This window comes from Pogoniulus pusillus, chromosome 35 (assembly GCF_015220805.1).
Source record: "Pogoniulus pusillus isolate bPogPus1 chromosome 35, bPogPus1.pri, whole genome shotgun sequence".
Classification (NCBI taxonomy): domain Eukaryota; kingdom Metazoa; phylum Chordata; class Aves; order Piciformes; family Lybiidae; genus Pogoniulus; species Pogoniulus pusillus.
In genome coordinates this window covers 3,637,647-3,660,985 of record NC_087298.1, presented here as the reverse complement: position 1 = coordinate 3,660,985, position 23,339 = coordinate 3,637,647, and the positions used below count along the sequence as shown (strand labels likewise).

Here is a 23,339-nt window from a genome sequence, read left to right as displayed (position 1 = left end):
AGCCGCCGTGCTCCCCTTCCCGAGCTAGGTTTCTATTGTAGGCGGTGCATTCCTCGGGAGGGAGGGTGTGCTTGTGTCGGTGCCTTCCCACACTCGGACCAGTTCTTATTTAATGGGGGTCTCCATGCAGGGCAGACAGCAGAAGGTTTGGTGCAGTCCCCACTTCCCATCCAGGAGAAGCAGCAGCAGCAGCAGCAGCAGCAGCAGCTCCCATGGCAGGCGCCGGCGAGCTCCGCTTGGCCGAGGTTACTACGGAGGAGGCAGCTCCTGGGATCAACCAAACTTCCAGGATGCACTTCAGGGAGGATATGAGGAGGATCCGGTGCGCGGTGCTGCTGTGCCTGCTCTCCGTGATGGTCCTCATGCTGCCCACTGCCTACCTGCTGGTTGGAAACCTCCGAGCTCCCAGCTCCTGCGTGGAGCAGGTAAGATGATGATGACTGATTGCTGTCCTGCCCCGCTGTGAGGAGGACCACACCGCATCCCAGAGCTGGGGTTTGCTTGGTTCTTTCTTTACTGTTTGTGAGTTTCTCATGTTTAAGGGAGCTCAAGACACTCACTGTCACCTTCCTTTTTTCCTTAGGCAGAGAAAATCTGCTTGCAGTAACTCTTAGTAGTGTTTGGCCTTTTAAACTAACGGTTTCTGTTCTTCTTGACTTAACTTCATTCATGTCACAGTAAAAGGCACAACTTTTAAACTTTTCTTGACAAGCTGCAGGGAATGCTTTTTAACAAGCTTGCTAGTTGATGGAAACCACTGTGCCTGCACTGATTGCAGCCACACTTTGGCACCGGGTCTCATTTTCCTCCTTTCTTTCAGTTTAGCTTTGAGACTTCCCCTTCCAGGCTCCTATTTCAGCAGACATCTGCTGATGAGGCTGCTGCTGTCAGTGAGTGAGTGTTCGTCATCCCTCACCAGGCAGACAGCTAAGCTCTGGTATGCCATTCATGCAAACTCCTGCAGAGATGTGATCTCAAACAGTTAAGGAGTCTGGTAAAGGGTTGGACTTGATGATCTGTGAGGTCTCTTCCAATCCTAATAATACTGTGATACCCTAAATTTTGCATCCCAGTTTTTTACTGTCCATCAGAACTTTTTCTAGACCCAAGGATCTTTTCATCTCTTTTGACAAAGAGCTGAGCTAACTTTGCTCCCAGCAATACAAACTTGCTGGTGTGGCTGCTTCTACTGCTCTTCTGTCACCTCAATCCTTCTCATGCCAGCCTGCATACAACTGCCTTCTTCCATGGCAGTCAATGAATTTAGCAGGTCTTCCCCATGCTAGAAGGATGCATGTAGGTCTTAAGACTTAAAGCTTGAATTTTAGTTTCAGATTGGAAATTAAGCTTTAGGATTTAAGACCTGAATTTTAGCTTCAGGTCTGAAGTTAGGTCTTAGGATTTAAGGGTTGAATTTTAGCTTCAGGTCTGAAATTAGCTTGTAGGATTTAAGGTTTGCATTTTAGCTTCAGGTCAGAAATTAGGTCTTGGGCTTTAAGAGTTGAATTTTAGGTTCAGGTCTGGAATTAGGCCCTAGGATTTAAGGTTTGAATTTTAATTTCAGGTCTGAAATCTCCCAGCTAATTACCCTGTGTGCTATGCTCTCAGTTAGGAGCTGCTGAGTAAAGCAGTGTTATCAGTGGCCTCAAAGACAGATTCCTAACCTAGTACATATTTTGCCCACAGAAGTTTGGGCTGCAGGTGACAGCTGTCCCCACGGCTCTGCCTGCATGCTCCCAGCTGCTCAGGCTTGCTAGCCCTTGGCTGACATCGAGTCTGCACAGCTGCTGCCTCGTGCTCAAGTGATGCTGGCTGCTAAGTGCAGCATCTTCTGCATTCTCTGGTGGTTAGACTTTTGTGCACATCTGAAAGGAGCTGCAGCAGCCCTGCTCAGCACCTCAGCCTAAGTCATAGAACTGTAGAATGGTTTGGCTTGGAAGGGAACTCCAAAGGTCATCCAGTCCAACCCCCACTGCAGTCAGCAGGGGTGTCCTCAACTAGACCAGGTTGCACAGATCCTTGTCAAGCCTTGCCTTGAGGCCTGAACCACCTCCCTAGGCAACCTGTTCCAGTGGTCTACCACCCTCACAGTGAAGAACTTGTTCCTAACATTCACTTTAGATCTGCTCTTCTCTAGTTTGAAGCCACTGCCCCTCATCCTGTCACTGCAGGCCTTTGTAACCAGTCTCTCTCCAGCCTTCATGTAGGATACTGAAAGGTCGACATTAGGACTCCCCAGAGCCTCCTCTTCTCCAGACTCAACACCCCCAGCTCCCTCAGCCTGTCCTCACAGCAGAGCTGTCCCAACCCCCTGATCATTTTCATGGCCCTCCTCTGGACTGTCTCCATTAAGTGCATGTCCTTCCTATATTGAGAGCTCCAAAGCTGGACACAGTACTCCAGGTGAGGTCTCACCAGAGCAAAGAGGCAGAATCACCTCTCTGGATCTGCTGGAGCTGCCACCTTCCTGCACATCTGACAGCCTGTTGCTGCACTGCCCCTGCTGCTACTGTTTAGACCAGCTGGAGTGGCTGCACTTGGAGTGAAGAGACTCTTTGAACAGTTTCAGCTGCACTGCTCCTTGTTTGTGTCCTGTGAGGTAGTACAGAGCAGAGGAGTTTAAATCTTTGAATGCTTTCAGAGTGGAATCCTAAAACGTTAGCCTGGTTGAGTGGATTCATGTGTTCCTGGCTTTGGGCTCTGTTGGCAGAGCAAGTGGAGAGAAGTATTTTGCTGAGTGGGTTTGGCTTCTCAAGAGGAAAAAGCAGAACATAAGCCAATGGAATTGCTCTAGCCTGGGTTGCAGCAGTGTGTATGTCTGTGCACATGCACGGAATTAATGATTAGCTCGTAGTATTCCCACAGTGATGTAATGAGCTGATCAGGTGACTTAGAGCCTCTGCAAGCCTCAGTGAGGAAGAGAAAAATCATTGGAGCTGGCTGACTGCCTGCTGCTTTCTTGCCAAACCCAGTGGGTGGAGTGCCCAGCTACAGTTCAGCTGGATCCTGCACCTTCTGAACTCAAGCACCCTGCTAGTGACTTTATGGCCGATATTGTCTGTGGGGAGGTAGAGTTGTCTGCTCCTGAAGTTGTTGGTTAATTCCCCAAAGAGCCCTGTCACAGTCTGAGCCCTGCTGCTGAGTCCTGTGGCATGGCTGTAAGCTGCTTCTGTTCATGGGAACATTTCTGGGCAAAAAGATCTCTTGGCAAAATGCCTTTTTGCATTTAATGTCTGCTTTTGGAGTGTTAGAACTGGATCACTAAAGGATGCCTTTCCCATGTGCACCACTGATTGCCCTAGGACTAGGTTGGGACAAGGCACATGTGCCAGACCCTTCTGTGCTTTTGGGGTGCAGGTGCCCTGAGCATACTGAGAGCAAGCTGGCAGAACTGTGTTTGCACCAGATGCACATTCACTTGCTGATCCTGGGAGCAGTGAACCCACAGGAGGAGTCCTCTCCTTGCGCCAGGACCAGAGTTCAGCCCACACATGCCAGCTTATCAACTTCTCACGCACTGGAAAAAGTCCTGGGAGGAGAGAGGGACTCAACAGCTGAGCAACTGAGAAGCACATGTAGTAAATTCCTGAGTCTGGTCTTCCTGGAGCAAGGAGGAGGAGAAAGGGAGCCTGGGAAAGTTTGTGCAACTGGGGTGCGTCTGCTTCGCCTCTGGGGTGAGGCAGTTAATTCATCTCTGCCTCTGTGTGGGTGCAAATGGTGTCACATTCTGCCTCCAAAGGGCTGCAAACTCACTTTTTCCTCTGGAAGTGTTCCTTTCAGGAAGAAAACAGGGCAAGTTATGTCATTACAGCAACACCTATGAGCCACCAGCTCTCTCTCTCTCATGGTATAATTTGTCTTGCATGGATAATTCAGGTCTGATGATGGTTTCCCTGGGCATCTCCCAGGCTCACTGCCCTGCTTCCCTTTGGAAAGCAGAAAACACTTTCTTTTGTGCTTCCAGACAGAGTAAGCTGAGGAAATAGGGTTCTTGAAACAATAAACCAGCTCATGCTGTTATCAGGAAGTCTATAAAATGCTCTAGTGGTATTCTTCAGAGGAAGATTAGTGCTCTGGAACATTTGCCTTAGGGAGAAAGGCTGGGGGACTTGGCACTATTTAGCCTGGAGAAGAGAAGACTGAAGGAAGATCTCATCTCATCAATACTGAGAGGGTGGTGTCAGGAGGATGGGGCTAGGTGCCCAGTGACAGAATCACAGAATCAACCAGGTTGGAAGAGACCTCCAAGATTATCCTGTCCAACCTAGCACCCAGCCCTGGCCATCAACCAGATGATGGCACTAAGTGCCTCATCCAGGCTTTGCTTGAACACTTCCAGGGATGGTGACTCCACCACCTTCCTGGGCAGCTCATTCCAATGCCAATCACTCTCTCTGCCAACAACTTCCTCCTCACATCCAGCCTAGACCTCCCCTGGCACAGCTTGAGACTGTGTCCCCTTGTTCTGTTGGTGGTTGCCTGGGAGAAGAGGCCAACTCCCACCTGGCTACAGCCTCCCTTCAGGTAGTTGTAGCCAGCAGTGAGCTCTGCCCTGAGCCTCCTCTTCTCTAGGCTAAACAGCCCCAGCTCCCTCAGCCTCTCCTCATAGGGTTTGTGTTCCAGGCCCCTCACCAGCTTTGTCACCCAAAATGAGGTAATGGGCACAAACTGGAACATATTCCATCCAAACACGAGGAGGAAACTTCCTTACTTTGAGGATGGTAGAGCACTGCAACAGGCTTGTGCTGGTTTGAGACTAATTAGAGTCTTTCTCTCATTAAAATATTCCAGTTAGCCTCAGACAAGCACAAGGCTGCCCAGAGAGGTGATGGAGTCTCCACCTCAGTAGTCATTCAAAGCCCTTCTGGATGCTGTCTTGTGCAACCTGCTCTGGGTAAACCTGAGCTGGCAGCAAAGTGGGACTCAATGATCTCCAAAAGTCCTTTCCAACTGCTCTCATTCTTGATGGGCTAGGATTGCTGTGCATCCTTCCCAAAAAGGAGGCCAAATTTCAGTCTGAGTGTGTAAGCCTAGCAAGGGAGCAGCAGAGCAGCCAAGAGAGCATCTGTGGCTGCCTTAGCAATGTGCTCAGCCAGCTCAACACAGCAGCCCATCAAGTCAGGGGGACTGCAGATGGTGGTGCTTGGGCTTGTGTTTGTGGTACCCTTGGCACGGCAGGATGACAAACATCATAATGGGAAATTCCAAAACCTCTGCAAAGGCTTGCATGTGAACCTGTGCTGTCAGCCCTGCAATGGAGAAGGGAGCTGCTGCAGTACAGGACAGACTTCAAAGTCATAGAACAGAATCATAGAATCATAGAATCAGCCAGGTTGGAAGAGACCTCCAAGATCATCCAGTCCAACCTAGCACCCAGCCCTATCCAATCAACTAGACCATGGCTCTAAGTGCCTCATCTAGTAGATTCCTTTCCATTCTTCTCCTCTCCAGACTAAATAGCCTCAGGTCTCTCAGCCTCTTCTCATAAAGCAGTGATCCAGCCCCTTAATCACCCTCATAGCCCTCTGTTGGACTCTTTCAAGTAGATCCCTGCCCCTCTTAAACTGGGGAAGGTAGAGACTAGCTGCCTAGGAGGAATGTAGGAACTTTGCCTTAGTTTGCAGGAGCAAAGCTAGGAAGTCCCAACAGCTCCACCTGGATCATGTCCAGAAAGTATGAAGCCAGAAAGCCAGCTTGGGAAAGGACTGCCGGAACAGGCAGGCATGCAGAGCCAGAAGCCCTCATAGCCTGCCCAGATGGGAAATGGCTTCCTGATCTGTGGGGAAAGAAATGCCTGAGGAGGAGCAGGGAGCCCTGCACTTAGGCCCATGTGTGTGGGATTCCCCCTGCAAAACTCAGCAGCAGTAAAGCTCCTGATTGGCACTGCTGCCTGGTGCACGTAGTCCTCGTAGGCAGAGAAGCCTGCGAGCAGGTGCCCTGGGTGAGTGCTTCTGCTGGGCACTGGAGCCCAAATGAAATGCTCCCACTGAGGCCAGTTTTTATTGGCATGGGACAAGCCTCTATCAAAAAGGCCCAGTTCAGGCCATGCAGTATCTCTTGGTGCTGGAAAAACTGAGGGTATGTGAATCATAGAAGCATAGAACTGTTGAATATGGAAGAGACCTTTGAGTTCATCAAGTCCAACTGCTTGCTTAGAGCTCACAGTCCCACCCCTGCTGCTGAGCTGCTACAACTAAACAACTCTCAGCACCACAACCACACATCTTTTAAATGCCTCCAGGGTTAATGACTCCACCACCTCCCTGGGCAGCCTGTTCCAATGCTTCAGAACCCTTTCTGTGAAGATCTTTTTTTCCTAATATCCAACCTGAACCTCCCTTGGTAGAACTTGAGGCCATTTCCTCTTGTCCTGTCACTTGTTTCTTGGGAGAGGACACCACTGTGCATTTCACTCCCATCTCCTTCCAGGAAGTTGTAGAGGGCAATGAGGGCTTCCCTCAGCCTCCTCTTCTCCAAACAAAGTAATTCCAGCTCCCCCAGCTGCTCCTCATAAGACTTATGCTCAAGATCCTTCACCAGCTCTCTTGCCTTTCTGCTCCAGCCCCTCAATGTCCTTCTTGGAGTGAGGGGCCCAAAACTGAAGGCAGCATTTGAGATGTGGCCTCACCAGTGCTGAGATGAGGGGGGGGCAACCACATCCCTATGTATGACCTGCAGAGACCCTGCCTGTCAAATAGCCTCTTGTGCTTAAACAGAGGGGATGGAGATACTGGGGGGAGTCTGTCTGCCTGCTGGGATGGGCTGTTCTCTACTGGATACTCCCAGCTCTTCCTGGAGGTGTGAGAGGCAAAATGTATGAAAAGAGGATGTTCAAAGCTTTAGTTTGGCTCTAGCAAAGCATGGCCAGAAATGCAGTGGGGCTTTTGGACATGGGTGGTATTGAAACAATTTGGAAGTGTTCTACATAGCACAGACTTCAGGGCAATCACCTGCCTGGCTGGGGAGGAGGAGGAGGGGGTTTGGCTGCAAATCAGCTGCAAGGTGGAGTTTTCAGCATCACCCAGTGTGGGTTGCAGGCTCTCCCCAGGAATCCAAGGGAAAATCAAAGCCATGCTGTGAACTTTTCAGAATCACAGCTGAGCAAGATAAGAAAAGAGAGAAAACCACTAATTGTGTAAGTGATCTCCCTATGGTCTTGTGCTGCTTAGCTCTGCTTCATCTACACCATCAACGTGCCTCTGTGCCTGCTTAGGGGGAATATTACTGATCCCTGGCCATTAGGTAGCATTGGTAAATGGCAAAAGAGTTTCTGAAGGAGATTCAGGTTTGCATCCTTAGGAGGCAACACAATTATGGCAAAAAATATCTCCTACCTTTGGCAAGTAACAGAAGAATTTCAGCCCTTGCAACACCCTGCCCTGCCTACTGCATCACACTGTCCTTTAGCATCTATGAACACAGGTCCTGCACCTGCAGTTTCACAGAATTACAGATTGGCCTGAGTCAGAAGTGACCTTTAAAGGTCATTATTCTAATCCCCCTGCAGCCAGCAGGGACATCTGCAGCTACAGCAGGCTGATCAGAGCCCCAAACAGCCTCACCCTGAGTGGCTCCAGGGATAGAGCAGCTACCACCTCTCTGGGCAACCTGGACCAGGCTTTCACCACCCTCAGGCTCAACATTTTCTTTCTTCCCTCTCATCTGAATCTCTCTCTTTTAGTTCAAACCTTCATCCCTTCTCCAGTCACAACAGGCCCTGCTCAAAGTCTGTCCCCAGCTTTCTGATCAGTCTCTTTAAGCACTGCAAGGCCACCAGAAAGTCTCCTTGGAGCCTTCTCTTCCGCAGGCTGAACAATCCCAACTCTCAGCCTGGCCTCATAACAAAGGGCTCCCAGCCCTTGCATCATTGCTGTGGTCTCTTCTGGTCCCACTCCAAAAGATCCAGCAGGTCCAAAAGAAGGCCACAGCAAGGAGCTTCCATCTGGCCTTCTTTGGAAAGAAGTGAACCAAGGTTTCCTAAGGAGCTTCTTCCCACTTTTTAGTCAAAATAGTTTTGCTATTTTTAACAAAGGAGACTTTTCTTTTGGATATCCTCTCCACTTTCCCATCACCTCTGCTTGTATTGCAACATCCAAGTTTATATGAAGTACTTCAGCAGAAGTAAGGCTTTAAATATGTAAACAGCCCCACTGCAGCTCCCCGAGTAGCTGGAGGGCTGTGATGGATTTGCAGCTGATGGCAGCACTTAGCATGGTTAGAAAATCTGCCACCTGATAAACAGGGAGGAAGTGGCACACAAACAGTGATGGAAACGGATATGCATCTGGCCAAAAGCAAAAGGGGAGTGCTGGAAGGGAATCCTCCACACCAACCTTGCACCTCCAAGCACAGGAAGGACAAAGTCTCTTGCCTGGGTCTCTGTGTCACATCCCAAGTACAGCAGTGCACTCTGCAGCACACAGGTGGGACCTTGGAGAAAGTCACTCATCAGAAAGAAGGGCTCAGGCAGCTCCCTGACAGCCCAGCACCATCTCTCTGTCAGCCACACACTGAGCTTTCACACCACCCTCTCTTCCAGGTGACATTTCCTGCAGCAGAGCAGCAGACACCTGTGGCTGGGCTATACCTGTGTGTGTGCGTAAGGGGAAGGGAGTTAAAAGAGAGCTCTTTTTTCCCCCTGCACTTTTCATGCTATCTTTTCTTTCCTTTTCTTTTCTTCTTTCTCCCCAGTGAACTGGAGAAACTATTTCAGGAAGCATGGTTTTCTGCAGCAGCACATGTTTACTGCCAGAGAAACAGGCTCACAGCATCTTAGGGGTTCAAAGGGACCTCCATAGATCATTGAGTCCAACCTCCCTGCTAGAGCAGGACCATAGAAATGCTGGAGTATCCTTGGGATTGCTAGAGTCCCCAAACCCAGGCAGCCTGAATCCTCTCCCACACTCATTTTAGAACCATGGGATCTCTATGGGTTGGGAATGACCTCTAAGATCAAGTCCTGCCATCGACACAACACCATCATGGCCAATAAACTGTGGCCCAAAGTGCCATGTCCACAAGTCTTTTTAACACCTCCAGGGATGGTGACTCCACCACCTCCCTGGGCAGCCTGTTCCAATGCCTGATCACTCAGCAATGAAATTCTTCCTCATGTCTAACCTAAACCTCCCCAACGACTTGAGGCTGTCTCCTCTTGCTGGCACTTGTTGCTTGGGAGATGAGACTGCCCCTCTTGCCTCACCCCAACCTCCTTTCAGGGAGTTGTAGAGAGGATGAGGTCTCCCTTCAGCCTCCTCTACTTCATACTAAACACCACCAGTTCCCTCAGCTGCTCCTCACCAGACCTGTTCTCCAGATCTTTGTTGCCATTCTCTAGGGCCCAAAACTGAACCCAGTACTCACGGTGTGGCCTCATCAGTGACAAGTACAGGGACATGGTCACTTCCTCTTGGACAGCAGAAATGATCTATTTTCTACTTCTCCTGCAGTACTTGGAGCTGTCTGAGCCAACCACCATGTGATGGTTTGGGTGTTATTCAGCACATTTAGTGTAGCTGACCATAAAACACAGCACCAGCCCAGCGTGCCCCTGAGGAGTGTTGTGTGATAGGGGCTCTTGGCAGCCCTCTCAGCCAGCCCTGAGCTGGCTGCTTAACCCAGACTGTCTGCTACACCACTGGCATAGACCTGTGATGCACTGTGCCCTGAGGGAGGTGTAAGGAATGCCCCTCACAGCCCAGGGAGGCCAGAGCCAGAGCATCCAGGAGCAAACCTCCAGCGAGGAGCCATGCTGTTGTGTGTGCTGCCCTAAGAGGACAGGCACCTGGCAAGAAGCCACCAGCCGTGCCCAAGTCTGATTCAGAAGGACCAGCCCTGGTTGGCATGTGACAGACAGCAGCTTCCCTTTGAACTGCTCAACCTAAACGTCACAACCGCCTGGCACTGCCCAGGGCCATGCCCTGCTGCCATGCAGATGAGGCTGGCACGAGGGTGTGTTGTGAGTGTGCTGCTGTTTGGCTCTAGAAGAAAACCTAAGAAGCAAGGAGACACAAATCACTCTGCCCTCCCTTGGTCAGGCAGTGCCAGCTGCACTCAGAGCTGAGCATCTCCTTGGCATCATCCAGTGCCACTACCCAAGCAGATGAACCAACTTTCCAGACTGCCCTAAGCAACTGTCTGAAATGCCCCAGATGCAGAAATCCAAGCAAGTGTAGCTGATGCACCTTGGTTAGTCTCTTCAGTGGCATTATGGAGGAACCTTTGATCCTGCAAAGGCTCAGACCTGCTGAGTCTTGAGACAGGGAAGAGTCGCTGGCATTGCTCCATTTGCTCTGCACAGGTAGAGGGACAGGAGAGTCTCTAAGGTGCTCCTGCAATGCTGGGGGGGAGACACCATCCCAAAGGAGGGTTAGCAATGGCTAATTCCTTGCCCCTGGCAAAGAGGCTGGAACTAGATGATCTTTAAGGTCCCTTCCAAGCCATGCTCCTGCAATTCACACTGGCCAGTATGCCAGTCATCTCCTGCCTAAGCCAGGAGCTTGTCCAGCCTCTGAACAGGACTGGAGTTTAACACAACCACCACCACAGGGCAGCAGGTCCTGTCCCTAGCAGCCTTTAAGAGACACAAGCAGTTTCAAACAGCTGAAAACTCCTGCGGGGAAGCAAAGCCTTGTCAGGGCTTGTCCTTCTGCAGGAAAGTTCCAGCTGAACTCGACTGATTATCAGGGCAGAAATCACATCCATAGGGTTCCATTCTCTGCATAACGCAACCCAACCCCCCTGTGGTTCCCAGGTGCCCTGGAGCCCTGAGCTAACTGCCGGTGACTCTCTCCTACAGGTCACAGAGGAGAGGGGCTCTCGCTTTCTGAAGCAACGGGCACTAGACACTGGTAAGTCTCGCAGCCTCCCCCCAGCCCCAGCTCCTCTGCACACCCAGGTTTTGCAATCACAGCTGCAGCACTCTGCTGGCTCACCCTTACCCTCCCCTCCTCTGCTCTCTGAACACTCAAATCACTCCTCAGCCAGACAAGCCAGGGCAGACAGAGGCAAACCTGGGTGAGACTCAGGGAGATAAGTGTGGTCCTAGCTAAAGTGTGAGCGTTTCTAATCCCAGGGCTCTGCAAGCTCGCTCCTTCTAGTGCAGGCACAGACTTCCCCTGCAGCTCTCTGAGATGGGTACAACTCACCCTGAGCATCCAAAAGCAGGGATTCAAGAGCCCATGGACACCACACCCCCACCCATGCACAGCACACCTGCTCTCCATTCATTCTGCAGCAATCTGAGACAGGGTTGCAATATGCCCTCTTGACATCTCCATCAGCTTGGGCATTTGCAAAGAGGTTTTTATGGCCTCAGTGGTGTCAACAAACAATCAAAGCAAATAAATCCTGACTCAGAGCTGTGCAGAAATGGAAGAGAGTTGCACATGCCACCTCTGGCCATCACCTACCACTCACATGCCATTGACTTGAGCAGCAGCAAACCTTCTTACACACCTTTTTTTTTCCCCTCTCTCTCTCTTTTTTTTTCTCCTCAGCTACAGTCACACTTGCCAGTGCAGAAAAGCCAAGAGCACACCTGACAGGTAATGCTTGTTCCAAACTCAAGTGTTTCCAAACGTAGCTGGTTTGTCTGGGTCTGATGGGATCTTTTGGGTTACGTGGGTCTGATAGGATCAGATGTTACAGGAATCCTCAGCTGTGCCGTGTTGACCATGCCTGATTTACTGCAGCTTCTCTTTGCAGACAAAGTCCCACAAAGGAGGTAGCTGGCAAACTTCTTGCCACTTTTCCAAGCTGCTCATTTCATTAAATGAGCAGCTCTTGGAACTGAACTTAAATAGGTGCCTGTTGCTGTCGTAGTGATCTGCTGAATCCCCTTGAAAAGGGAGTGGAAGGAGCCCAAGTGAGCCCCCATGAAGCTGCAAATTGGGATAAACTACCCAAATAAGACCAGTTTTAGGGCTCTGATTTTTCTTCAGGACCTCCCCTGGGCCCATATTGCCATCAAATAGCCTCCTGTTTCATCTCTGACTTAGACTGAGGGAAGAGCTAATCCAACTGAAGCCCTCCAAGCCCTTACCTTGTGTTCAGAGGGTGCTATTGCAAAGCACTGGCCCAGGGTGTGCTGCCAACATTTGCAAGGCCATCCCACCACCTTAGCCTCGGTGGTGTAGCTGTCACCACACTAAGGGCATCGTCTTGAGCCCTCTCCCATCCTTGCCACTTCCAGCAACCTTGAAATGGTAGGTGTCACCAAAAGAAAAGGGTTCATGGCTCTTTGCCATGGGGTGGAGTTGAGGGTTGAAAGCTCTTCACTTGCACCTCAGTGCAGAGGCTTCCTCAGCACCCTGTATCCTTCCCAGGGGAGCCCTTTAGTAACCTGAAGCATGCAAGATGTGCTGTGAGGTTTCATCACATTCACCAACAGGGTTAAACCAATTTCAGGGCTGATTTCTTTCCCAGCATAGTTTACTTTCCTTAATCCAGGAGCTCCTTCCTCATGCACATCCTTGGTCTCAATCCCCTTTCTAACAATGTGGGTTGTCAGAGCTCCAAAACTGTCCTGCTCATGTTGAAAATCATATCCTGCCTTAAGTGCAAGTTCACAAGGGCACTAGGACCATGTCTGCTAGTGTGAGGCTCTCTGTTTTCCTTCAGTCAGCTCTTGGCAGAGGAACCCAGAGGTTGCCTCTGTGGCTGACTCAGAGGAGCAGCTGAAGCCCAGCTCTGCTGATGGGAACTTCCCTGCCTTCCACAAAAGTCCAATTACCAGAGGGAAGCACCCAACACTTTGCTTCAAATTTCCTCAAGCTCCCCACTTGCAAAAACTCCTTTGCTGTCCTTCCCAAGCAGTATCCCCAGGATGGTGCCCATCACAGAATGCTTTGGCTTAGAAGGGACTTGAAAATCATCCAGTTCCAACCCCCCTGTGCCATGGGCAGGGAGACTCTCCACCAGCACAGGTTGCTCAAGGGCTCATCCAACCTGGCCTTGAACTCTCCCAGGAAGGGGACATCTGCAGCATCCCTGGGCAACCTGTTCCAGTATCTCACCACTCTCACTGTAAAGAATATCTTCCTAACATCCAGTCTCAATCTCCCCCCTCCCAGCTCAAAACCGTTGCCTCTATTCCCATCACAACAAACTCTTGTAAAAGCTCTCTGCCTAGGTTTCTTGCAGACTCCCTTCAGATACAGCAATGCCTTTATAAAGTCTTCCTGGAGCCTTCTCTTCTCCAGGCTGCACAGTCCCAACCAGTCACTGTTTGCCTTAGCAAGGAGCATGAAAAGGAAGCTTTGCTTACTCCTTTTCTGTGCACAAAGGCTACACCCAGGCTGCTGTGCTACGTAGCCATCAGGGAACCTAATTTGCATGAACTTATCTTTGACCTTTTTTTAGCCCAAGCATACATTTGATGTTCTGCCCTGCAGTGATGAGTTCCCAAGCCTGGGGGGTGCATCACCATCAGAAACTGTTTCCTGTTGTTTCAGGCTTGCTGCATAATCATTCCTTGGCTGCCATCCTGGGTTTCTCTTCTCAGAAACCATGACTCTTGGGTGTAGAAAGTGAAGCAAGAGTAATTGTTCTTCAGATCTTTGTTACATTCCCCCACCTCAGGTACCTTTTCCAACGTGAAACTGGGAGGCCACAAACTCTCATTTGCAGGAATCTCTTCCAGACCTCTGATTTCTCTGGCTTTTCCTAGTTTGAGGTGCACAGGTTGTGAAAGTGAGAGCAGAGGAGTGAGAGGAATGAGAAGTAGCCACGGTCCTGTCATGGGGACACAACAGTTGAAGTAGCAGAATGACTCAGTGTTGTGGTCCCTGCTCCTTTGGGATGATTTCCTCTACCAGCTCTTGGACATTTTAGCAGACACTGAGCATTTTGAACTGGCACCAGGATCTCCTCTCCCAGGGTGGCTACAGCTAATGAAGAATCATAGTATCATAGAATCTTGGGATGGCAGGAGTTGGATGGAACCCCTAGAGATCATCTAGTCCAGCCCTTGTGCTAACACAGGTCCACCTAGGCCAGGTTGCACAGGAACACATGCAGGCAGGTTTTGAAAGCTTTGAGCAGCACAGTCCATGGGAATGCCTCCCCAGGACTTTTCTCCATCCACTCTCCCTCCTGTGCACTGATGGTGCAGATTGTGCCAGGCCATGCCATCACCTCCCCCTCTGACTTACCTGGTGGCACTGTGAGGTCAAGATACAGCTTAATATCTATGCCCTCTTGTCACCAGCCTGCAACATGAACTATGCTGCAGAAACCCTACCAGGTAGCTGGCTCATGCTTGTCATGCTGCAAAGGCAGCCAAATGTCCCCTTAAATCTGAGTATAGAATCATAGAATCAGTCAGGGTTGGAAGGGACCACAAGGATCATCTAGTACCAACCCCCTGCCATGGGCAGGGACACCCTACCCTAGATCAGCCTGGCCAGAGCCTCAGCCAGCCTGGCCTTGAACATCTCCAGCCATGGGGCCTTAACCACCTCCCTGGGCAACCCATTCCAGCCTCTCACCACTCTCCTGCTCAACAACTTCCTCCTCTGACTCTCCCCACCTCCAGCTTTGCTCCATTCCCCCTAGTCCTATCACCACCTGATAGCCTAAAAAGTCCTTCCCCAGGGTTTTTATGTAGCCCCCCCATCAGATACTGGAAGGCCACAAGAAGTATCACAGTATCATCAGGGTTAGAAGAGACCTCACAGATCATCAAGTCCAACCTTTTTGCTTCCACTTGGCTCCTGGAATTAATGACCTTCTGAGGGCACTTATTAAGCTGCCTGGCCACAACCTTGAGCAAGAGAGGAGACCCTGCAGCTGTGGGTCTTTGAAGTGTGTGCTGTGCAAGGGCTTCACTACAGCAGGAGACTATAAGCCCAGGCTGAGATTAGGGGACCAGGAGCCTGACCTCAGAGTTCAATACCAGGTTCTCAAACCAGTGAGGGCTAAGAATTGTAGACCACCCCCCCCACCCCCTCCAAATCCAGCAATATGCCATCAAATGTACCCCAAATCTGCCAAGCAACATGGGGAAAGGAGAAGTCATTGCACATGTAAGGGATGCCAAAAATTGATAGTGGGTGGGAAAGTCACAGAAGCTGTGGCAATGAATCTCTTCTTCAAAGCAGGTTTTATTTACTCCAAGACTTAGCCCAAGAGGTACATTTGCAGGGAATATAGCTCCAGAAATGCAAGAAATGAAGACCTGCTGCTACAAAAGGAGCTGTAGTCTATTCAAGGGCACTTGAGCATGCATTTTACATCCTGACTGCTATTGGTAACAGGAGGGAAAAATTAATTTACTTCAACACTGAGAACATCAATAGACTGAGCTTTATCTTTCTTGTCCACCTCTCCTATGAATAGAGGCTGGAACAATTTGGGCTGTTCAGCCTGGAGGAGAAAAGTCTCTGGGGTGACCTTATAGCTTCATTTGAGAAAGGGACATACAGGAATTTTCCCTGGCCAGCAGCAATAAGACAAGGAGCAATGGATGCAAACTGGAACACAGAAGGTTTCACTTCAACATGGGGAGAAACTTCTTTACAGTGAAGGTGCCAGAGCCCTGGAGCAGGCTGCTCAGAGAGCTTGTGGAGTGTCCTGCTCTGGAGACTTTCAAAAGCCACCTGAATGCATTCCTGTGTGAGCTACCTCTAGGTGACCCTGCTTGGCAGGGGATTGGATTTGATGATCTCTGGAGGTCCCTTCCAACCTCTAAGGTTCTGTGATTCTGAAAGCTGGGGAGGGACTGTTTAGAAGGGCCTGTGGTGATAGGATGAGAGGCAATGGTTTGAACCTGAAGCAGGGGAGATTTAGGTTGGACATCAGGAGAAAGTTATTTACTGTGAGTGAGGTGAGACACTGGAACAGGGTGCCCAGGGATGTGGTAGAGGCCCCATCTGAGGAGCCAATCAAGATCAAACTTGCTGTGGCCCTGGGCAGCCTGATCTAGTTGGAGGCATCCCTGCTGAGTGCAGGGGGGTTGGACAAGATGACTTTTGAGGGTTCCTTCCAACCCAATGCAATCTGTGAATCCCAAAGGGGAGATTCTAGCTGTGAAGCTCAGAGTTGCCTAATTCTAGAGGTTATGAAATCATGTGCTGCACTTGGGATGCCTGTTAGCTCTAAAAAGCACTGGAGGTGGAGTGTCACTGTCACTTTAAATGTGTCACTCTAGGTGGAAAAGAACATTTCACATCAGCTTCCCTTCAGTTTTCCCCCCAAACTCCCCAAGATGGAAAAGAGCCAGGAGCATTTGCTGGAAATTCTGAGGTTTATTCTGCCTCTTCCCACCTCAGACAAGAGTTTGCCTGCTACCAGCTGATCTCTGAGCTCTTGTAAACCTCAGAGTGACCCAGATGCTTTTTGCCACCACTCAGATCAGTCCCTACCCACTCAAGAGGTAGAAGAGGAGGAAGGCAGACTAGCAGCACTTTCACTTTCCTTTATCCCTCTCTCTCCTTTGGCCTCTTTGGCTCTAAGCCTCGTAGTCCTTCTAATACTTGGATAATGTAGCTTGGCTTGCTGTCACAATCCCTATCTGTTGTTTGCACACGTGGAAATGCTCTCCTCCTGCACTTTGCCTGCTGGGGAAAGATCAGAAAGGCTTGAGCAGCACTGACAGGCAGGCTGAAAAGCAGGCAGCATCTTCTTGTGCTGCTCAGAGGATAGAGAAGAGACAGCAGCTGCTAACACCTTCCTCTCTCCTTCTGGATTAGCTCTTGCTAGGGAAAGAGAGGGAAATGGATGCTGCTGGGAGCTGAGCACACTGCTTTTTCTGAACCTCATTTCAACCAGGATAAACCTAATGGTTATTATCCATGGAATGGTTTAGGCTGGAAGGGACCTTAAAGATGATCCAGTTCCACCCTCAAGCCATGGGCAAGGACACTTTCCACTAGCCCAGGTCACTCAGGGCTTTGAACACCTCCAGGCATTCACAGCCTCTCTGAGCAACCTGTTTCAGTGTCTCACCACCCTCACTCTAAGGAATCTCTTCCAAATCTCCAGTCTAAATCTCCCCTCCTCTCAAGCTTCAATCCATCCCACTTCATCCTATCATTACAATCCCTTGTAAAATGTCCCTTCCCAGCTTCCCTTCCCAGAGAATTTCAAACCTCTCCTTTACCTGGATTCCATTTGCCTCCATGTCCCTGCATACAGACTCCTTCCCCAAATACTGAATCAAAATCAACTTCAAACAGTAACTCAGGATCACATACAAGGTCTCACTACCTGGAAGTTCATGGCCTTGGTATCTCTCAGCATTTGACATTAACTTTGTGGATTCACTTGAACATCTTGCATTGGTACAGGCTGCCCAGGGAGGTAGTGGAGTCACTGTCCCTGGAGGTGTTCAAGAAATATGTAGACAGGGCACTCCAGCACAAGGTTTAACAGCTTTGATGGTGTTGGCTTGATGATATCAGAGGTCTTTTCCAACCAGAATGACTCTATGATTCTACAAAAATCTCAATGGTTTTTTTCCTCTTCCTTTTCATTGCTCTTGTTTTACCACAACAATTTAATGTGGCAGTCAGCCAAGAGCAGAGAAAACTCTTCTGCCTCCCTGCAGAAAAGTGAGTGCTAGGGCTTGTTCTCCTGGCTGCTGGGTGAGAGAAATCCCAATGGTGCAGGACTGGTGAAGGGAATAGGGCAGCACACCCCTGATTCTTCCCAAGACACCTGCAGCCTGGGTGGCATCTTTAGCTTGGATCAGACTCATGCTGGGGTCATCATCTAGCCATAGGACTGGGAGAAAGTCTGAAGGGAAGCTGAGGGTACCACCAAGCTTAGTGTTTTGTTCCAGCAAGGCACTTGAAAAAAGGAGAGAGTGAGCTTCTAGAGAAGGTGCTGCTCTGGAACTAGCTCTTTTAAAGCACAGTGGGGCTGTGCTGATTTGGTGACATCAGGGCCAGTCTTTTTTAGTGGTGCCCAGTGACAAGAGATGAGGTAAGGAGCCCAAACTTGAACATAGGAATCATAGAATGGTTTAGGTTGGAAGGGACCTCAAAGATCATCTGGTTCTAACCCCTTGCCATAGGCAGTTCAATCTAAGCATGATGAGGAACTTCTTTACTTTGAGGGTGGTAGAGCACTGGCACAGGATGCCCAGAGAGGTGGTGGAGTCTCCATTTCTGGAGTCATTCAAAATATGCCTGGACATGTTCTAGGTGCAGCCTGGTCTAGGTGAACCTGCTCTGGCAGAGGTGTTGGACCAGATGATCTCCACAAGTCCCTTCCAGCCCCTACCATTCCATGTAATTCTACAGCACCACAAAACCCTCAGGAAGAAAAGCATGGCAAAAGGGCTGACAAAGCCCAACTTCTTCCAGAAGCAGTTTGGCAGGAAGAGATGTCCAAGTGTCTCAGTGCTTGGTGATAGGTCATGCTGATTGCTGTGAAGGGACCATAACTCCAACCCACAGCCACTGAAGAAATGATGCTTTGATATTTCCTATCCTTATCCAGGCTTCTTAGGCTCCACAGTCATAGTGCTCACAGGTATGACAGCCCCAGTGCTGGTTTCAATTGAAGTCAAGGTTTTTACTCTCTAAATATAGAATGGTTTAGGTTGGAAGGGACCTCAAGGCTCATCCAGCAATAGGCAGGGACACCTCCCACTAGAACAGGTCACTCAAGGCCTCATCCAACCTGGCCTTGAACACCTCCACGAAAGAAGCAGCCACAACCTCCCTGGGCAACCTGTGCCAGTGTCTCACCACCCTCACTGTAAAGAACCCTTTCCTAACCTCTACTTTGAACCTCTCCTCTTCCAGTTTAAATATGTAAGAGAAGACCTTAGACCTGCAGGGTAAAGAGACCTGTGTTGCTCCTCAGTGCCCTGAGACTCAGCCTTTAGGAAGGACAACCTCATCATTCAGGTCCTGGTCCACAACCAGGGTACTCAGTCACAGCAGAGCCCTTCAGGCAGCCTGAACTGCCTAAAACCATCCTTGGCTTTCACTCCTGATTGCTCACATTTGGACACCCTCCAAAAATACCACTGGACAGTTGGCCCACAGCCAGGTCATTTCCATTTGTGAGCTGTAAAATCAGAACCTTTCTGCACAAGCATTCTGATTATCCAGTTTCAATTGCTAACCCTTTGGAGCAGAGCTCTTGCACCCAGCAGCACATTGGTCAGGCACTGGCATAGGCTGCCCAGGGCAGTGATGGAGTCTCCATCCCTGAAGGTGCTGAAGAAATGTGTGGCCATGGCACTTTGGGCCGTAATTCAGTGGCCATGGTGATGTTGGGTTGATGGTTGGACTCAAGGATTTTGGAGGTCTCTTCCAACCTAAACAATTGTGTGGTCCTGTGATTCTAACCTTCGTGGCTGCCCCTGTTTTCCTGTCCATATTAGTCATCTCCCCATCCCCAGATACTGCCACACTGTGTGGGACACTGCTTGGTTAGCTCCCAGGAACCTGCTGTCTGATATAGCAGAGTCACAGAATGTCAGGGGCTGGCAGGGACCTTGAAAGCTCATCCAGTCCAACCCCCCTGCCAGAGCAGGATCAGCTGTACCAGATCACACAGGAGCACATCCAGGCAGGTTTTGAATGTCTCCAGAGGGGAGACTCCACAGTCCTCCTGGGCAGTAATGCACAGTCAGTGCAGAGTACTACACCTTGCTGAGGAATAGGGGCTGACCTCCAGCTTGCAGCACCTCTTACCATCCCTGAAGGTGTTCAAGAAGTGGCACTTTGGGCCATGGCTTAATGGCCATGGTGGTGTTAGATAGTTGGACTCAGTGATCTCAGAGGTCACTTCCAACCAGCTCAATTCTATGATCCCATACCCCTGGCTGTATCACACTAACCCACCTCTTCTCCTTCTCTCTTCCTCCCCTAGTGAAGAAACAAAATGCCCTCAAGACCATGGGAAAACACATGCCCATCCTGCAGTGGGAAGACAAACGAGGCTTGGCCTTTACCAAGAACAACCTGAGTTATTCCAGCAGCTCACTGGTGATACCTGTGTCCGGGGACTACTATGTCTATGCTCAGGTCACTTTCCGAGGGCCCATTGAAAATTACAGCGAACCAAGTTCTGTCACTGAGATCATCACCAAAGTCACTGACAGCTACCCTGAGCCCACTCGGCTGCTGACTGGCACCAAGACCCTTAGTGAGAGTGGGAAGAGGTGGTTCCAGCCCATTTATCTGGGTGCTGTGGTCTCCTTAGAAGCAGGAGACAAGCTGATGGTCAACGTTAGCGACATCAGGCTGGTGGATTACACTAAGGAGCACAACACCTTCTTTGGTGCCTTTTTGTTGTAGGTTGCTGGCAGCAGCTGGTGGGACGCTTCCCTTCAAGGCCCTGGGGTGACCTTGTTGTTTCTTGGCTTTGTGGGCATGCATTGGGGTGCAACCTCTGTGCTGTTATATCCTTCTTCTGTACTGTCACGCCCCTGCAGCCTTAAATTAAGGGGTAGGGAAAGCTAAAAACCACAGGCTGAATTAAAGCAAACCAAAAGCAAAGGGAACAGGAACAGGAAAGACCAATTGAAAGGAAAAGCCAATACTTTTGGAAGTAGCAACTGAGCTCTTCAAACCATTGTAAGCTGAGGAGGAACAGTTCATAGCTGTGGGTAGGAATATTTGATCTGGAGTATTGCAGCTAGGCTACATCACTAATTCCACCTTCAATGTACAACTTCTTCAACCCCCAAAGATGTGTTCTGAACTTTCTCCAGCACTTGCAGTATAGTTTTGCATGACCTTTCTTCAGATACTCGGGTCTAAAAGGTAAATTACTTTTCATCATCTCCTTACAAACAGATCTGCTCAGCACTTTGCACTAACAGAAAGCTCAGATTAATCATTAACTGCTTAATTAACCCCTTCCAACGTACCTATAAAGTAGATTAAAATTATGTTGTGTGTTTTGCAGAACCTACTTGAAATTTCTTTCCCCACCCCTCACCCCACCCAGAAAATGGCCTGCAGTGCATTAAGCCAATGAACAGCCTCAAACCTGCACAGAAAATTTCAAGGCAACACATGCAGACAATTTCTGCTTCAGCACAAAAGTGGAATCTCCTCACTAGCTCCTAACATGAGGCAGAGAGAGACAAGCAGGACAATTTTCCATGCTCTTTAAACCAACCACAGAAATCCTGGGGGCAAAGCCTGGCAATATTCTGCTTTCCATGACACTGAGTGCAAAGGGAGTGCCACCAAAGACAGCACTGTTTTGCTGCTCCCCCTTGCAACCACTGCCAATGCTGCAGCGGTCCCCTAGGCACAAGGCACTCTCCAGCCTTGCCCTGGGTGAAGGTTGGCGATCAGCAGTCTCTACACAAGGCCAAGAGGTCCAAAGAAACAGCCATGGTGTGCCAGAGCCTGGTGTTGAGCTCAGGAACATTCAGCTTCCCACCTTGCACTTGCTTATTTTCAGAGACCTTCTTGTCTCTCAGGGCAATCCTTCATCTTTCCTTCTCCCCCCACCATGAGTACATCACTGACAAGTCCTGTTCTCATAAAGCTCAGACTTTACTCTCTCAACTGCCAAGAGGGCTGACACCTGAGCACCTACCACCTGCAGCATTCACTCTTAGCAGCTCCTCCTCTTTTCCTGCCTCACCTCGTTGGATTGCCTCCATTTCCCACTTCTTGACCAGCAGTGGCAGTAAGCCCTGCTTGCCTAGTTAAGCTTTCCACTCAAAGCCATGGTGGGAGCCACTGGCCAGCGAGGCACTGAAGCTTGGGAATAGCTATGGGGATGAGGGATTGTAGCCAAAGATCTCAAACAGGCAGAGAAGTTCTCTGCTACAAAACCCATGTGAGATACTGCAGTCCAACCAGCAGTGAAATCAGGCTGCTTTGCCCACCATGTCTTCCCAGTGGGAGACAACTTATTGTTATATAAAGATCTCTTTGAGCTGACAAGGAAAAGTGACAGCTGAAGTGAGGAGCAGAATGAAAAGCCAAGAAAGATTAATGGTGAAGAGAGGAGAGAAGCACAGCAGGAGGTAGGAGATTCAGGGAGCAGCAGGATCTCTGCCTCTTCATGGCTCAGTGTAAGCACCTTCATGCTGAATGCATGGTTACATCTCTTAGATCTAGCAGACCTTTGTGCAGTAATTCATCTCAGAGTAGAAGGCTTTTTGACCATCCTTGCCTGTTCTGCAGTCTCTGGGTCCCATAGCAGGTCTCTGTTCCTTCACTGTTTTATCTACAGTGAGAGCAGCATTAAATACATGGCAAAAGCCAGCAGCTTGCCCTCTTGCCCTGCCCTTCTTTCTGCTGCAGGTATCTTTCTTCCAGGTTCTCCTTGAGTCTAGTCATTGGGTGCTGGTTTACTGCACAACACTTCCCATCTAGGAGACCTTGACAATGGCCTTGCATCAAAACCTCTTTACACTTTGGCTCCTCAACCCTTCTTTGACATGCCCTTCCTTGCCCCCACACCCACATCTCAGCTGCCCTCTTGATCCCTTTCTCCCACAGGTACCTTCCTGCCTTCTTAGCCTTGTCCATCAGGTATAAGGACACCTCTTTGTCCAACTCAAATTTCCTATGCTCAGCCTCTCTCTTAGCATCACCTCAGTGCACCAAGAATAGTGAGAGCTGAAAATAGGTTAGGATGGCAGAAAGTAAAGGTGATGATCCTGCTGGCAGGTGCAAACACACTGTTAGGCATCCTCATCTTTATTATCAGATTCACTTTCCTCTCCAAGTCTTTATTCTTGCCTTTCCTTCCACTTGTTCAGCCTTTTCTTTTAAGCTGCAATTGCTGAGCAGGTATTCCTCATGTATCTGTTTATATGCATCCAGGTCTCCTTGTTGCTTCTCAAGAAAGGGCATTTAGCTCCTGAGCAAGACACTTCTTACTGCCCAGAAACTCCCCACATCACAGTAAAATCCAGTGAGACCTTGATCTCCTGGCAGTTCAAGACCAGGTTATGCTCTGGGAGACCCCCAACAGTTTCCATCTCTCAGCTTTTCTACAGCAGTCTTTAATCATCTCACAGGGAGTTCCTCTGAACTTCTGATCCCTTGGGTTTGTGCCCAGAATAGGATCTGAGCTCATGAAAACATGGAAATTGCAGCTCTTGCACACCACCTTGTAAAGCACAGGAAACAATGTGGTCTCCAAGGGAGCACTTAAAATGAGAGGGGTCCCTGCCCATGGCAGGGGGTTTGGAGTAGATGATCTCTAAGGTCTTCCCAAGCTAAGCCATTCTGTGATTGTGATTGTCTGATGACTTGTCTAGGACAGGTGATTCTTAGCATCCAGGTAGGAAAGCTTCTGTGAAGTGTTGCATCCCAAGTCTAGTTGAGAGATGTCCCTGCCCGTGGCAGAGCGGTTGGAGTAGATGACCTCAGAGATCCCTTCCAACCTAAGCCATTCTATGA

General features: G+C 49.6%; 1 protein-coding gene across 1 annotated transcript; it reads left to right on the top strand.

The window, feature by feature from the left end:
- Positions 1-258: 258 nt before the first annotated feature.
- TNFSF15 (TNF superfamily member 15) lies at positions 259-22,450 on the top strand. Its single transcript, XM_064171185.1, has 4 exons — positions 259-425; positions 10,799-10,850; positions 11,499-11,546; positions 19,831-22,450. The coding sequence occupies exons 1-4, from the start codon at positions 291-293 to the stop codon at positions 20,256-20,258; spliced, it is 663 nt and encodes a 220-aa protein (XP_064027255.1). The 5' UTR covers positions 259-290; the 3' UTR covers positions 20,259-22,450.
- The last annotated feature ends 889 nt before the right edge of the window (positions 22,451-23,339 follow it).